Source organism: Fistularia commersonii, chromosome 6 (assembly GCF_037954325.1).
Source record: "Fistularia commersonii isolate RoL2024-O1a breed Wild chromosome 6, RoL_Fcom_v1.0, whole genome shotgun sequence".
NCBI lineage: Eukaryota > Metazoa > Chordata > Actinopteri > Syngnathiformes > Fistulariidae > Fistularia > Fistularia commersonii.
This window is the reverse complement of record NC_141289.1, coordinates 13,123,501-13,139,903: the sequence shown is the minus strand read 5'-3', so window position 1 is coordinate 13,139,903 and position 16,403 is coordinate 13,123,501. Positions and strand designations below refer to the sequence as shown.

Here is a 16,403-nt window from a genome sequence, read left to right as displayed (position 1 = left end):
AAAGTGTTTGCTATTTTTTAATGGCCCGTGCATTTAAGTGAATTTTTAAAACAAAGACTACATTTGTAGATGTGCCATGTGGGCTAGAATGTAAAAATTTGGCGATAGTAGACAAACTGGATCTCATTATATTGTAAAGTTAGTTTTCATTGTGGATACCTGTCGCTGTACCTGCTTGGGTGTGAAAATAGCATTTCAGATACACATAATGACCAGTGGTTTTATTCCGCCATTAAAATACCTGTGACAGTATTTCATTAAATCTTACATGGCAACACTGATAACATACTATAAGTTTAGTGACTCCAGGAAATGTTCTCAATTATTGACAATATTAATTTTCTTTGTTTATCTTTAGTTGGGTTATTTTAGTGTTAATAATTAACTATTGACACATTCCCTTGATTCCAAAAAAGTAAATTTAAATGAGACAATGAAGAATTAGCGAGAAGAAAGGGAAAATACAATTCAGAATTTCATTTTTAAAACAAAAAGCTCTGGATTTAGATTGTATTCAGATTGTGATAATAGAGAAAAATGTAGGATCCAAAACATATTATGATTTTTTTTATATTACTATTATATACAGTATATATATATATTTTTTTTCTACCATATTCTATGTTCATAGGGATCAGTGTTTCCTCAGAATTCCCCATAAATGTTGTCAGTCAAGTGGTGTAATCCGATGCTCCGCCTTTTCCACCTTTGGAGTTTGTAGTATATACAAGATTAGGGGTTTCGGGGGGTATTTTGGTAATGGCGCATGTGTGGAGATTACCAGGGGGGGCTCAGACTTGGTGTAATCCTGCTCCAGACTTTATGTGAAGGGGCATAGTGCACCCCCCCCCCCCCATACACACACAATAAGCTGTTTAGCATTTTCAAGGTAAATAGCATCTCCAATATGTAAAATCAGAAAAATCCAAAGTAACAAACCAAGAGCCACGCATCTATTGGCTTAACCTTTCCCATTTCACAACCTCTCTGTGTGATGTCTCCCAATGGAATGTCATGATTTCATTAATTATCAATCTGTCTGTATGATTTGTGTCATGTTTCTCTGGTGCCACTTTAAAAATATAATTAATACATTTTCGATGTTTTCTCTTTCTTTTAGCCATTTGAGGTCAATGACCTCCTGCAAGGGCTGAACTTCCCTAAGGTCCTTAACACTTTGGTTGCCCTTAACAAAGCTACTGAAGGTACCATTATCGTATTTTTTGTACTGTTCTACTAGAAATAATGTTTCTATTTAACATTTGTTACATTCAGTTATACATTCTGATAGATTTTTTCTTCAAATCATGTTGACTTTAAAAGTCAAGAAACATAATGAGAAATCATAATTGAATTTACATACTGTAAATTTTCTCCCGAAACTTGCAAAATAATTGCAAGGAAAGTCATCCAAGAACTAAAACCCTTCTCAACTAAAACAAGCGAAAATAATCCAAAATCAGCCTAAAATAGCAAGAAATTTCATAAAGGATAGTTTGAATTAAAATATGTATTTGCACGAAATTACCCACAAATTACCAAGTAATATTTTTCAACTTCAGAAGAAATCAATCGAGACTTAGAAAAAAAAAATCAAAAATAAGCAAACATTCACAAGAGTTTTTGTGAAAATTACATACAAAAAATTTATGTCATACAAAACTCAAATATAGGTGCACGCTGTATATCTAAATTTGTTTACACTATTTTCAGGGATGGTCAGGATATTGTGTTATCGGTACCTTTATCTCAGGAGTCAGTATTTTTAAAAAACATGGGAGATGCTGAACCACACAATTGGATTACTATGTGCAGAACCAGGTGTTGCAGTCCGTGCGCCTCACTCCTCGTCATCAAGGATCAGGTCCTTTGATTCTCAGAACACTCAGAGTCGAGCTTCAAAACCACTCCAGCATCAGTATCACAGCCTGGTAAGTTACCATGGGAACAACACCAACACAACTCACTGACTGGAGACAGACAGATCAGATTGAGATATGTTTAAGGTTGTTACAAGTCTGTTATGTAAACTTTGAATGCTCTCCAGAGGGAGTGCATTTTTATTAGCCAAACGGACCAATCGATAGATTTCATACCCAGCCAGCACATTGTGCTCACATTTAATCAACTCTTTTCCCTGTTTCCTTCTTCCCCAGGACATGTCGGAGGGCAGTGGGTGTGGCCACATCCTGGTCAAGGCTCGCTTTCCATTCCAACAAACAAATGAGGACGAATTGTCTTTCTCAAAAGGCGATATCATTAGCGTGAGCAGACAGGAGGAAGGGGGCTGGTGGGAGGGCTCATTCAATGGCAAGACTGGGTGGTTCCCCAGCAACTACGTACGGGAGCTGAAAGGAGGTGGTGGGTAAAATTTTATTGCCATAGATCTTCCACCTTGGTGTTTTCCTTGTTTTTTTTCTTTTCCAGAAATGTGTAAAAATAGCTTCTTACCATGTGCAATGATTCCCAAGTTGGAAAACAACAATACACCCAATATCAAGTTTTGAAAAAAGTGCAAGAATTTCTAAAAGCAGAGGCCATGATTAAAAAAATACACGTACAATTTACACCCCTACCGAATACAGCACGTGTAGCCCGACTACCTGTGTTATGATGAAAATAAGTGAAATGGCCAAGTTAACCTGGAACTATAAAAACCAAGCACTGGTCATCTAACTTTCATCACCATTTCTTCTTTTGTCATTATTTCTTCTAAGAAATTCTCACTGTGTATATATAAAGGACTAGCTATGTTAAGATACTGCGAACTTATGACAAGGATCATGCTTTGATATGGCATGCACTATCTTTTAATGAACAAAAAGTTGAAAGTGTAACCTCTTGGACTTTCAATATGTCTCTCCTACGCATATCTTAATTTTAAAATGATTTTTTTTGTACAGTTTCTTCCACATTAGTCCCCAGACCTACTTTGCATTGCAAAATTCAAAACTAAATCTTGTAGTTTTTCTCAATGTGGACCAGAGGCTATTCTTCCCTAATTGTTTTTACACAAATAGTCGGTCGAATCCTAGGGGCACTTTAATTACTCGAAATATTTTTTGTCATTACCGACAGGTTCCCTTTCAAATTTCAAAGAAGTTCGACAAAATTACACAGCTTTCGTACTTATTCCAGGATTTCATCTGAAACTCTTTCAACTTATTTCAATTTCAAATATAATAATAGAGATCATATGTGTACAATAAGCTTTTTAACCTGGAGAAAAGCTTAGTTGACTCTTCATCTGAACACTTGTGTGCCCATGAAGCTATCATGGGACTGACTGAATGCAAAATGATTAACCTTGTTGCTCCTTTTATTGTGTTGCTTTTAAAGAGGAGAATGTGGAAGGAAGGAAACTTTTTGCACAAACAATGACCGGAAGTTCCACAGCAGCTGCATAAAAGAAACAACTTCCTGAACTGCAGTGTAGACCACAAAACAACAGCCATGAAATGAACAAATGGCGGTGAAGACAAAAAGAACAGTTTGAGTGAGAGTTTGAGTCCTTTACACATAAATTTACAAATAATGATCTATTTTCCTGACTTAAATTCCACTAATCATGGAGGCAGCACTGATGAAAGTCTGATCTCACACTGATCTTACTCTTTTGGTAGAAGCAAGCTTCATTAAATAATCGGTGTCAGGAGTTGTTGGATTCTGTGCCTGTCTGAAGGACGTAATGTTGGCTGTCCATTACCGTGATATGGGTTAACTTAAGATGAAAAGTCGAACTGAAACAGACCACTGAATTAAGTTTCTGTGATTTAAAGTGATTGTTAGGGTTGATCTGGCCTGGAAAGGTTCATTTATTGAATGCAGCTTAGAATACTGCTGCCACGTCCTTTAGAACTTCAATCTTTACAAGTAATCAGTAGAAGTACCCCGAATATTTATTTATAAATGTTTATACAAATAATTTTGAATTACACATTATATTCTTAAATTCTCATCCACCTATATTATAGTGACAGATCAGAAAACAGTGCATAGGATGATGACCTCGTTTTGAACCCTGCTGCCAGACTTCATTTTGCTTGTAGCTGCCATCCCTAGCTTGTTAGAGTGGACACTATAAATTCATTTCTAATTTGATGCGTTATTCTGTATCTTGCTGCATTGTCCACATGTGGGCTTTGAATTGTTCTCCACCATTTCCTGCTTTCTAGACAAGTCGTCGGAGAAGACAAAGTCCGGGACACTGAGAAGTCCTCCAAAGGGTTTTGACACCACAATCATCAGTAAAACTTACTACAATGTGGTGCGTATCATACTCTTAAAGAGCTTTTTATTTTTATTTTACGAAAATACTTTGCAAAAGCTATGCATTGACAACAGCCTTCACTGCTAAGATATTGCGGTTTTTTGAATTTGACAATACTCAAAAAATTAGATTAATAATTTTCTTGTTGAGACTTAAAAAGGCTCCTGTCACAGCACAGTTTGAAGATCAAACCGATGGAGTGAATTGAGCTAATGGATGACTGTCACGCTGTTGAAAATGTGTCTGTTGCAATCAATTATAATTCATCCATTCACCTAATTAACAACTAGGCAGTCATGGCCTGCTGTGCTTTTGTGTTCATTTCTGATTTGTGGAACGTGTGTGTGTGTGTGTGTGTGTGTGTGGTGTGTGTGTGTCTGTATGTGTTTGAGATGGGATGAGACGACACTGTCCGAGCGCAGCAGATGTAATGTAGGTTATTTCTTCCATTCCATTGGTTTTTGGGGCAGCCATGCCTCAGGGTCGCTGCTGCCGTGTGTGTGTGTGTGTGTGTGTGCGTATGTGTTTGTGCGTGTGTGTATGTCTGTTTGAATAATGCAATAAGCCACCAGAGTGTACCCAGACCGTCCTCCTTTAGTTGGGTTACCTGAGTCTTCCATATACCACAGACCCTCACACATACAGACTGTGGCCTGAAGTCAAAGGTGTTCTTTGACAGAAATGTCGTGTTTTTTTTTTTTTAAATGGACCTTACCAGAGAGCTTTAGAACAGAAGCATTTGAAGAAAGTGATGCTTTGGCTTCTGTGCTTTTATCTTTGTGCGTGTTCAGTTTTCAGGTTTAAAAATAACCTTGCCCCTCTGTGTCCTCTTTGACATACAATATTAAAAATAAAAAAAACAAAAGAACCAATATCTGTATTTCATAAATAATTGGGTAGGGCTCAGCCGCTGTTCTAAAAATAATTTTGGTTTTCATATGACATCTAATATTGAAAGCCTGAGTTTATAGTTTATGATGATGTTGTTAGATAGTGTCCAGTTTGGCAGACTTTATTTGCTTTGGGTCGGGAAATTAAGTTTGATTTGATTTATGGTTATTGTTTTTTAATACAATATAATCCATCTTAATTGGTCAAGCTCATCTGGCAATTGTGGTGTCAGAGCTTTGCTTTTTCAGAGCTGCTCAAGAGGCAGTGTGTTGGCCCTTTCAGACTTTTGATAGCTCTTTCCACTGTGAAATTGCATCCTGAAAAACCGTCAATATACTTAGTAGAATGAGGAGAGAGAAAATAATTACTTTTTCAAAACCCACTGACCAACTGATTATGTCACCTCATTACAGCCTTACTTTATCTCCTTTTGATATTAGTTTATTTTATCACTCATTTGTATGTGTGTGTGCATGTGTGTGTGCACACGTGCTTGCGTGCATGTGTGCTAGGTCCTGCAGAACATCCTGGAAGCAGAGACGGAATACTCCAGGGAGCTACAAAGTCTTCTTGGCTCATACCTGCGTTCACTTCAACCTACTGATAGGTAGATAAAAATGACACTTCTAATATTTTATTTCATAAGAATTTTATCTAAATTGTGAATAGTAATCATAAAACCGCTTGAATCTGTGCACAAATATTTCACACACGCTTGATACTGTATACCAGCACATACTCACTAAAGGAGAAATGAAAATGATCAGTGTGAGCCAAGGAGCGCTTTTAAATTATGAATGACTCATCTCCTGTCCCCTCCCCTCCCCCGTGCTTTGCTTTGCAGACTCAGCAGCACTGACATCAGTCATGTTCAGGGAAATCTAGAGGAGATCTCAACCTTCCAGCAGATGTTAGTTCAGTCACTGGAGGAGAACACAAAGTCAGTTCACCCCTTTTTATTCTTCTTTATACAGCGTAGATAAGAAAATCTGGAAGTGAAAGGATGACTGGATTGAAGTCCAATGAATGCCATTTAAAAAGGTCTTGTTATTTTTCTCAAACCTTTTAACTATCTCACTTAAAACTGTCCTTAACGTGGTGGGCTGCAGACTGTGAGAATAAGGATTTATTAGTAGGTGGAGTAATGTCATTTTGGTAGCATAAGTGGCATCTAGTGGTGCATTTAAAAACTGCAGCCCAGCTGAGAGCTGGAGTTTTCAACCAGTTTGTACAGTAGAGATGTAAAGGACAAATTTGGTTGTTTTTAATTTACGTTTTTTCATCTCAATGGCATTTATTATGCAGTATGAATTGTATCTTTTGAGGGCAGATTGAGGCCCCATAATCCTTATCTGTATTTTAATGTTTTGTTAAAAGTTTTTTTGAGCCTATCAGTTTTCTTTTTATTATAGACTCCCAGAGAACCAGCAGAGGGTAGGGGGATTCTTCTTAAGTCTCATGCCCCAGATGAAGATCCTCTATGTGGCCTACTGCTCAAATCACCCATCAGCAGTTAGTGTGCTCACTCAACAAAGGTATAGTCTAACAGCAACACTTAAAAAACAGAGGGGAAAAAGAAAAATTACATTTGGATTATATAGTTGTCTGTCTGTGTTTGTGTATCATAGTGAGGAGCTAGGAGAGTTCATGGAGTCAAAAGGGGCATCTAGTCCTGGCATACTGACTCTAACCACCAGCCTGAGTAAACCTTTCACCAGACTCGAGAGATACCCTACCCTGCTCAAAGAACTTGACCGACACATGGAGGTCTGCTCCCGTCCCTTATTTTCGTACTGCATGCTGATTATAAAAACTGATGCTATTCTACAATAGTTGACGCCTAATAATACACAAAATAGCTACTGATAAAAAATGGTGAAATAGTTGTTTCTTACTAATAAGAGGATTCATGTCTTTTATGAGTACACTAAATGATCATTGAAATGTGATACATTTCCCTGTTGTCATTTTTTTCTGTCTTTGTTTTAGGAGCAACACCCTGACAGAGCTGATCTCCAAGCTGCTATGACAGCCTTTAAAAACCTTGCAGTAAGACAACGACTCATCAGTACAATAAATCTCATTTGTACCTGATCAATTACATGTGGACAGATCACCAAAAGGTCCAAATTGTTTGATTTAAAAAGCCTTAATACAAAGAGAGCGAATCATTTAAGTTAACACTTCATCAAGTTTTTCATGACCCTCTTAGATGGCTTCTTATCAAGCCACATTTCAGAACTTAACGTAAGCATTTAATTTTTGAAAGTGAAAAAAGGAACCTACAACTAGTGTTCTAGAACTGTAAAGAAAAAAGCATTTGTTTTAGTGGCAGACTGCACATTTGAGAACGTTAAATTTTGCTGAGATTAAACTGCTTCACGACCTTTATCATAAAGTTATCTCACAAAAAAAGAAAAAAAAAACTGTAATTAATTGCTTTTAAACTTACATATCCTTCTGCTTCTATTTGTGTTCAGGCTCATTGCCAAGAGGTAAGGAAGAAGAAAGACCTGGAGTTACAGATTTTAACCGAGCCAATCAGGAACTGGGAGGGAGATGACATCAAAAACCTCGGCCCAGTTCTCCACATGTCCCAGGTCACAGTGCACACTCAGAACTGTCAGGTATTATCACAGTTCTATATTTTTTTCTACATTTTCACTTCCACCTCTTCATTTGTAAAAAAAAAACTGATTCTGCAACAGCTCATTTGGGAAGGGTGATCGGTTTGCCTCAAGGTTTCTCACAGAGACTTACTTACTTGGTTTGCATCACAAAATGCACACCACCATGACTGGTGAAGATTTTTTTAGTAGTGATAATTGCCTAGAGAAGTTGCTTTAGTTCTATAAGCTGTTATTCTCCTGTGAAAATATTACACATCAACATCCACACTGCTTTGTAAAATGTGAGGTTTCATGGCTAAAGCGTATTAGAGTGGTTATCCTTTGAACAGAAATTTCCTAGTCCGATGCTTACGCTCCTTCTAGCCTGTCGAAGTGTTGTTGCACAAGACACAGAACCCCCTAGCTGCTCCCCTGGCGCTGCTATGTGGCTGCAAAATGCTCTCGGTTCATCCATGATGGGTTGAATGCAGAGAAGAATTTCCTGCAAGGGATTAATAAGGTATAAAGAAAAAGTAATTAAATATAATAAATAAAATGAATTGAATATTCCGTAAAAGAAGGAAAAAGCTTTCGCATTTGATTTCGCTGAGTCTTAATACATTCATTATTTTGCTAAGAAATATGATGATAAGTGATAACCTGCAGACAAAATGTTCATCTAAATCATGTTGTTTGATCTGGCCAACCCATCTGCTAAATAGCTTTGTTCATGTGGCGCTTTTCCAAGAAATGCACTTCAAGGTTTCAAACTGGACGATTGTAAACTTCACAAGTGGAATTTTGTATTTTTCTAGGAGTTAAATGAGCGCTACCTTGTCCTCTTCCCTCACACTCTTCTCATCCTCTCTCCCAGTCTAAGGATGAGTGGATTTATCTACCAGGTATGTTTCCCGTAGTGGAATGTAATTGCTTATTATGAATTATTTGTCATTTATCTGTAAAATCTTTATTTGAGAAAAATGTCATGATCGTGAAGTATTCGCTTATTGCTGTTTTTATATTGAACATCAGAGGGTACAATGTCAAACTGGTTTTAACTGTGACTGTGTCTGTTAAGGGGAGGATGCCTTTATCAGGAATGCTGATCTCTCGAATAGAGGACGGAGAAAACCTGAGGAACGCTTTTGAAATTTCAGGTCAGCGAGCATAGTCATTAAACTCGCAGATATCTTATTTCTATCATTCTCTTACATAGAATCTTACTGCAAAAGACAAAGTCACATGTTATTGAAGTGTTTTCCTACTGGATGATTGCCAGTTGAATCATTTTCGAGGCTATTCCCAAATGGCTCATCTAATATTTATGCACCTTTTTATAATGCCAGGGGTACTCAGAAAAGATTCAGTACGTAAGACCTAAATAAATTCCTTGATACCAATAATACATCTGTTGGCGATTCTCAAGTCTTTGAAAATTGGTATCAAAACATAATCGTTTGATTTCCCTTAGCATGTGACAGCATTTCACAATCTGCTCCATTTGTTTTCATCCATAGGCGCCCAGTGTGACCGAATGCAGGTGGCGTGCAACACCCAGCAGGATTTACAGGATTGGTTGGACCTTCTCACTAAACACACACACACTACATCTACGCACACTCACTCATTAAAGACCCTATCTGCATGTCACACAGTAAGTCTACATCATCTTGCAGAATGCCACTCCATCCCCGTTCGGTTCACTTGTCCATTTTTCTTTTGCTTTCTAATTGTGCTTTATTTTGTCCCCAGTTGCCTTCCCTTCCCATCACTCCTTCTCGACACTCCGAGTCTCGAGGAGGGAGCATTGGACACACCTGCCAAACTCTCCCCCACCCTTCCTCATTTGGCGCAACCCAGAGCAGCAACCCAATGTGGGGCCCCTTGGAGCCACCAAGTACCCCAAAACCCTGGAGCCTTAGCTGCCTTCGCCCCGCACCTCCCCTTCGGCCCTCTGCTGCTCTTGGCAATAAGGAGGTTCGGTTCACATCTAAAACGTCACTCTGCTTCTCTGGTGCACTTTTTAGGGAACTCTGGGATTTTACATTTGTATTCAATCTTCATCTGCAGGATATGAACAAGAGTCCGAAGAACATGAAAAAGCTGCTCCCCAAGAGGAAGCCAGAGAGGAAACCATCGGAAGAGGACTTCACGGTCCGAAAGAGTAAGACAACATGTAAAAACCTGAAGTGTACTTTGTAAAAGCATTTGCTCCGGAAGATATTGTTTCTGTCCCTTGTAAGCAGCTTTTCAACTTTGTCTTAGGCACAGCAGCTCTAGAGGAGGACGCTCAGATACTGAAAGTGATTGAGGCCTACTGTACGAGTGCCAAGACGCGACAGACTCTTAACTCCAGTGAGTAAATCTAACAACATCACAAACAGTCATGGATGCACATTTTTCGCGAGTCTAACAGTTGCTAACAGTTGTTCTCTTTCTGCCTCCAGCTCTAACAATGCTTTTCTCTCTTCTCTTTCATGTCATCCCTTCGTCCCTCTGTCCTGTCTGTAATCATTCACCTTATTACATTCTCCTCTCACTAATCTCCTATGTGCTGTTTGCTTTATTTGCGACTAAACTCCTTTGTTATTCTGAATATTGCTTTATTTTTTTTGACCTTTGTCCCACATCACGATATGGTTTGTACCCCTCACACCATCCCACCCGCAACACTAAATTTGGGTTGTCCGGAAACCAATCCGCTGCTGGTCATTTTATGGTAAAGCCTGGCAGGGGACCGATCTCATGCACAACCACGTGCTTGCTGACACCAGCATCACCATCACTGGTGTCCCAGGCAACCCACCATGCTCTGACCTTTCAGAAGACTCGGATTATGACAGTATCTGGACGGCCCATAGTTACAGGACGGCTTCGTTTTCTCGTAAGACATTGGTGTCACAAAGCTGGCACAAGATAGCTTAAGTCCAGGGACAGGCTGATAATGCTTTACATCCATTTTCTATTCACACACAAAGGGCTGGGGAATATTCCATATATCATATACTTTTTAATAGATACTATGATTATGTATTATGGATTATTTAAGTTGAATTTTAAAAGGAATGATACATAAATGTACTGCCTATATCTAGGCTTTTCCTGATGTGAGTCTCTTCACTGTCTTTTTTACAGTTCTTTGCTGATTTTTTTTTCTTTTGCTCATTCCCTGAGTCTTTCATTTCAATTTTTTAAATCATGGGGAAAATGTTTATGAGTCAGTTATGAGTACATCACCATGAATAAATTAATAAAGTCAAATATCAGGAATAAAAGGAAAAAAAATCAACAGCAAATTCCCTAAAATTGAATTTAAATATTCGAGTATTTGAACAAAGGAGAAATATAAATTATACACTGTCAGGCTAGTGATGAATTAATTGTACATATCTCATACATGTTTCACCATAAATGCACACACTTACATATATACATCTATGAATGCATTTTAAAGAAAGATGTTGTGATAAATATATCCTAAAAGACATATATTTATTGCAAGTTTCCATTAGCACAGACGCCCTTTCTCTGGAATAATCAGATACCACAGCATGGTTCTGTTTTTGAAAGTTGTGTCTGACACAAGAAGAATTTTAATACTATTTTCACTGTTTAATTAGGTTCCAGCAGAAAGGATGTTCACATGTTGTTTCCAGAAGAGGAGAAGATTATAGTTGAGGAGACCAGGAGCAATGGACAAACTGTTATGGAAGAGAGGTGTGTGCTGTCTTGCTGCCTGTCTTTCTGGTCCTTGTTGGGCATATTTTGCTGAAAATGACAGAATACAGACATAATTTAAAGGCTGCATAAGTATTATTTGATTTATACCCTTATATAAAAAATACTCCTAAATTAACTATGTAATTCACAAATACCCAGAATTTACTTGGTGTTCAACCTTACCTAACCACACCAAACACAATCTCCTATCAGGGTATAATTTATAAACTATAGTGAACACATACACACACATAGAAATGTGGTTGATAACAAGCTCTGTATATATTATGCTGTGTTGAGTAAGCAAAACAAAGCGCATTGTATTTGTCCTTGCAGGAGTCTGGTGGACACAGTATACAGCCTAAAGGATGAGGTCCAGGAGCTAAAACAGGTGAGTCTGTTGTTCAGGCTGACAATCACCTCGGCATCAAACCACTCTCAGCGGTCAAAGATTGCTTGTTATCTTTTATTATGGGGTTAATAGGTGTTACAAAAATATATATTTTGGGGGTTTTAACTACAGGAAGATTGAGGGCTATCACATTTTTTATTTGAAGTAGGCTAATGTTCTGCATAGCCTTTTCTCAAATCTTTTTTTTTTTTCAAATTTTAAGATTTGAGCTTCAAAGTGTTTATTGTCATATGCACAGTCTGCAAACGTATTTTCCTGTACAATGAAATTCTTGAGTTGTTGTCCACAGTGAAGCCAGATAGGTACCAAAAAAAAAGAAACAAACAATAAATAATAAATATATTACTGCAATGAGATGGAAACAGTGCAAAGAAGTACAAACAGTGCAGAGAAATATATACAGTTGTGCTCAGGGTTGTGCTCAGTTGAGCAAGTTGAGAAAGTGCAGGCAGACATCTTAAATGTTGAGTGCAGCTTGAGTGTGCAAACTTAATTAGGCAAAACCCGCATTATTTCCTCCCCCCCTTTTCTACAGGATAACAAGAGGATGAAGAGGACATTAGAGGAAGAGCAGCGAGCAAGGAAGGAGCTGGAGAGGATCATCAGGAGAGTTTTGAAGAACTTGAACGACCCAACTTGGGATGAGACTAACCTCTGAGATCATTCACACCTCAAGTTTGACTTTTACATTACCAAATGCCAATCCATTGTTGCTCAGCCAGTGTGGGATATTGATGGCCAAGAATGATATTTATGGACCAATGCTGCCATCGTTTCGATGCAAATTTCCAAAAACCCTTTGCAATTTCGACCCGCTGTGATCGTCTCAGAGACCCGTTGACCAAGAGAAACTGCCTGCTAGCCTTCAGGAAAGCCATCTCACTTGGCCTTAAAGCTGTGAAGCCATATTAGCAGGTAGGTATGATGTCATCACCTCCTGATTCCGCTGTTTCACAAATCACTTATGTCTCTTGTATCTCATTATTTCATGCCTCCTTGTGAGTGTGAGGGTTTGCAGCTCACGCTTGCCAGGATGGTGTGATTTGACCTGGTGCACGGGTTGTGCTGGTGTTGGGGCTTAAACATTTAAGAAAGTGGATGTTATTCCTCACTAAAATATACATTTTGAAATCAATAGCTTAAATAGCATTTTGTATAAGAACTGGTGAAATCATCATCATATGCAGTATATCCAATTTAACAGCACATGCTAATGTTATAAATAGGATATATACATCAATTTAAGAGATCACCACTAACCCCTATTTACCAGTGCATATTTCAGGATATCAACTCCTAGTCCTACACAACAGATCTGTAGTTGTTTTTTATAGGTTGAATTGGAAGTTTTATTGGCATGAAAACGTTGAAAACATTTTACGGTATTTACATTTCTATTTAAAAGGCAGCAAAAATTAGTGGTAATTTTTGGACGTCAAATTGTTTTAGTAATGTTATTTTGTAAATTATGGAATGATTGTTAATTTATTCTTGTCGAAATCTTCTACTACTGATTTGAGGTGGACAAAATGTGTATATGCTTATCATCCTATTTTGTATTCTTAATTATTCTCCTAGGAGATGCTTTTGAGGCAAGAGATAAATTGATTTTTAAAAACGACCTAATGGCTAATACAACATTTTGTTTACAAAAACAACACATCCTGCAGATAAATTAAAAATTGGAAATTACATTTCCATGTAAAAGCTGCAAAGTACCTCTCCCAGGAATGTCATGGAGTGTTTGCCACAGATCTTTAATTATGTCAATTTCACGTTACTTAAATGCAATATGGAGTTTGATTTAGTCCTCTAGCATAATAATCTATGCAAAGAATTTGAAATTGTGGAAAAGAAATATTATATGACCACACTTCCAGGCCCTAAATCCAGAAGAAATATTATGATAGATCATATAAATGAAACCACCTAATTTGATTTTCTACATTAATATATGTGCAGGTAACTACAATTTGCCTTTGCATAGATGCTTAAGAAATAAACATACTAAAAAAACAATGCCCAGTGTTTAGAAATTTTTTCGTTGTTGAACATAATTAGAGGAATTCAAGCCTAAAACATAAAATCCCCTTACACTGAAATCAAGCCAACCAATATAACTACCACCTGATGGAGTAACAATTGAAAGAATTCTCTATTTGTGTTTTTGAATTAATAGTTTACTATGTGGATCTACCGGGACTGAAGTATAAGCAGGGAAGCAATCAGTTACCAGACATTGTTTTTAGAAGTAGAATTTATATGCACATCTTCCTGCAGTTCAGAATTGCAACAAGAGTGATGCTGAATATAAAAAAACAAAAAAACTTTGAAGCTTATTGAGGATGGAAAGGAGGGAATTATATTAATTGTAACAAATATGTCTGTAATGGCCCTTAAAAATCACACGTTTGTCAAATTAAATTTGGAAATTTGGAGTCTTCAGTACACTTACTTGTATTAAACATTCCAAGAAAATGAGCTGCACAGAACTGACCCTGAACTATCTGGACGTATGCAGAAGCACCACGTCAGTGAAAGGATGTACTGAATTGTACTAAAAAACAAAAAACAAAAATTCCATTTAGTGTAAATGGGTCTTCAAAAAGCTGAAGAAAAACTTGTAGGGATTGTCTGTTTTTCTTTCCTTTTCACAACCAAAGTTTGAGCAATACAATACATGATTTATATGTCATTAATGCAAGCTACTGTTGCAATGTCTTTTTATATTTGTGACTGCTTTTTATACTTCTTATTTTCTATACTCGACCTTGGATAACACTAAAGATGATTTATACAGAGAAGCTGTATATTTCTCTGGACAGGATGAAAAAATTTAAACTGATTTAAAAAAATGCCAATTGTGAAATTTACAAAAGAAATACTTCTTAAATTTGAAACCTAGATATATTAAGCTATATATTACTAACTTATGCACTGAAGGGCAACTGAAATGTGAATCTGTGTGTTTCAATATTATTGTGATGATGATTGCTGTAGTTTGTTACGATGGATGATAAGATTAACCTGCCCGTTATTTATTTCTCCCACGTGACTCAATAAATTGCTGCGTTTCATGTCTGCTGATGCAAAATCCTTTGCAAGCAACACCACAATACTTGACAACATATTTCTTGTCTTGTCTGATATCTTGAGTCATCTGAAAATGTGACTCGATACACCATTTTAACCACAGTAAGCACCTTCCTTTTTGCACCTACTGACAGACATATTCTGTGTAAAAGTTTAAAATGCAGCTTCAGAAGCCTGTAGTGAAGGTCTGTGGGGGTTCTCAGTCATCCAGGTCATGGTGAATTCTTGTCAAAATCATTCTGTCTTGGCAACTGGACTTGAATTTCTTCACTTGAAGACGTTTCACCCCTCATCCGAGAGGCTTGTTCTGCTCTAATGACCTATGAAGGGGGTTTCTGAATATAACTGCCTGGAAAGAGCTCCTCGGAGATAGTGGAATCTATTGGGTGGGCTAGTCTATTTCCTCAGACACTCTGAAGAAATACTGTTGACTAATGGGGAATTGATGAAAAGAATATAACTGGCAAAAACCTGGCATTTATATTTGGAAATTCCCCATAGGTCATTAGAAGTGAAGAAGCCTCTCGGATATGGGGTGAAACGTCTTCAAGTAATTCAAGGCCAGTTGCCATGACAAGACGATTTTGACAAGAATTCGACATGACCTGTATGACTGAGAACCTCCACAGAGCATCACTACAGGCTTCTGATGGTGTATTTTAAACTTTTACACACATGTCTGTCGGTAGGTGCAAAATTGAAGGTGCATACTGTGCTTAACATGGTGTGTTCAGTTACATTTTCAGATGACTCGAGACATCAGACAGTTTTCATCAGTTTGGTGTCAAAGCCTACAATCAAGTAAAGAATTAACCGTTACATCCCTGGTGGTGCTAAGATGAGCAGACTGGCCATTTCTGCCGGAAAGTCATAGGATAAAGCATCTTTGAGACACTCAGAACGAGTTATGAAGATCACATTTCCAGGAGAGTATTGATTGCCATGAAATAGGGTCATGTGTGATACTACTATTTTTAGCTATTTTAGAAACATGACGACTGAAAATTCCGGACTATCCGGACGCATCTGAATATAAGCTATAAGCCGCACCGGCTAAAAATAACTAAATAAATATATAGTTGAACATTATAGGCTGCACTTGTCTATAAGCCACAGCTGTCCGTGTTGTAATATGAGATATTTACACAGAAACATTTTTTTAAACTTTCAATTAAATACGAACCGGTAACATCCAAAAATACATACTGGAAATGTTTTTTTTTCTGAGCAGTGGCTTTAACACGGCTGATGAAAAAGATTAATAATAACACGAGGAAAAGTCCATCCCTCCATCCATTTTCCCCGCATTGTCCTACAACAGCCGATAGCTATCTTCGTCTTCCTCCTGCGCACTAAAACCATTAATGTTGTCTTCGTAGGTGTCGGAATTGAACAGCCTCAGAATTTC

General features: G+C 37.6%; 1 protein-coding gene across 2 annotated transcripts in view; it reads left to right on the top strand.

Annotated features, from left to right (window-relative positions):
- LOC147233410 (rho guanine nucleotide exchange factor 7-like) overlaps nt 1–15,052 on the top strand; it is an 18,413-nt gene extending 3,361 nt beyond the window's left edge. Inside the window, exons 3-22 of one of the 2 annotated variants that reach the window (XM_086148227.1) lie at nt 1,121–1,205; nt 1,816–1,931; nt 2,157–2,361; nt 4,176–4,267; nt 5,674–5,768; nt 6,006–6,101; nt 6,574–6,696; nt 6,790–6,928; nt 7,151–7,210; nt 7,642–7,788; nt 8,586–8,672; nt 8,849–8,927; nt 9,288–9,424; nt 9,523–9,747; nt 9,841–9,934; nt 10,036–10,125; nt 10,496–10,654; nt 11,391–11,487; nt 11,827–11,881; nt 12,438–15,052. In XM_086148227.1, the coding sequence (XP_086004353.1) occupies nt 1,121–1,205; nt 1,816–1,931; nt 2,157–2,361; nt 4,176–4,267; nt 5,674–5,768; nt 6,006–6,101; nt 6,574–6,696; nt 6,790–6,928; nt 7,151–7,210; nt 7,642–7,788; nt 8,586–8,672; nt 8,849–8,927; nt 9,288–9,424; nt 9,523–9,747; nt 9,841–9,934; nt 10,036–10,125; nt 10,496–10,654; nt 11,391–11,487; nt 11,827–11,881; nt 12,438–12,560 (2,304 nt within the window). In that variant the 3' untranslated portion in view covers nt 12,561–15,052. The remainder of the gene's footprint in view (nt 1–1,120; nt 1,206–1,815; nt 1,932–2,156; nt 2,362–4,175; nt 4,268–5,673; nt 5,769–6,005; nt 6,102–6,573; nt 6,697–6,789; nt 6,929–7,150; nt 7,211–7,641; nt 7,789–8,585; nt 8,673–8,848; nt 8,928–9,287; nt 9,425–9,522; nt 9,748–9,840; nt 9,935–10,035; nt 10,126–10,495; nt 10,655–11,390; nt 11,488–11,826; nt 11,882–12,437) is intronic. The other variant, XM_086148228.1, reaches the window with a different exon arrangement.
- Nucleotides 15,053–16,403: the final 1,351 nt, after the last annotated feature.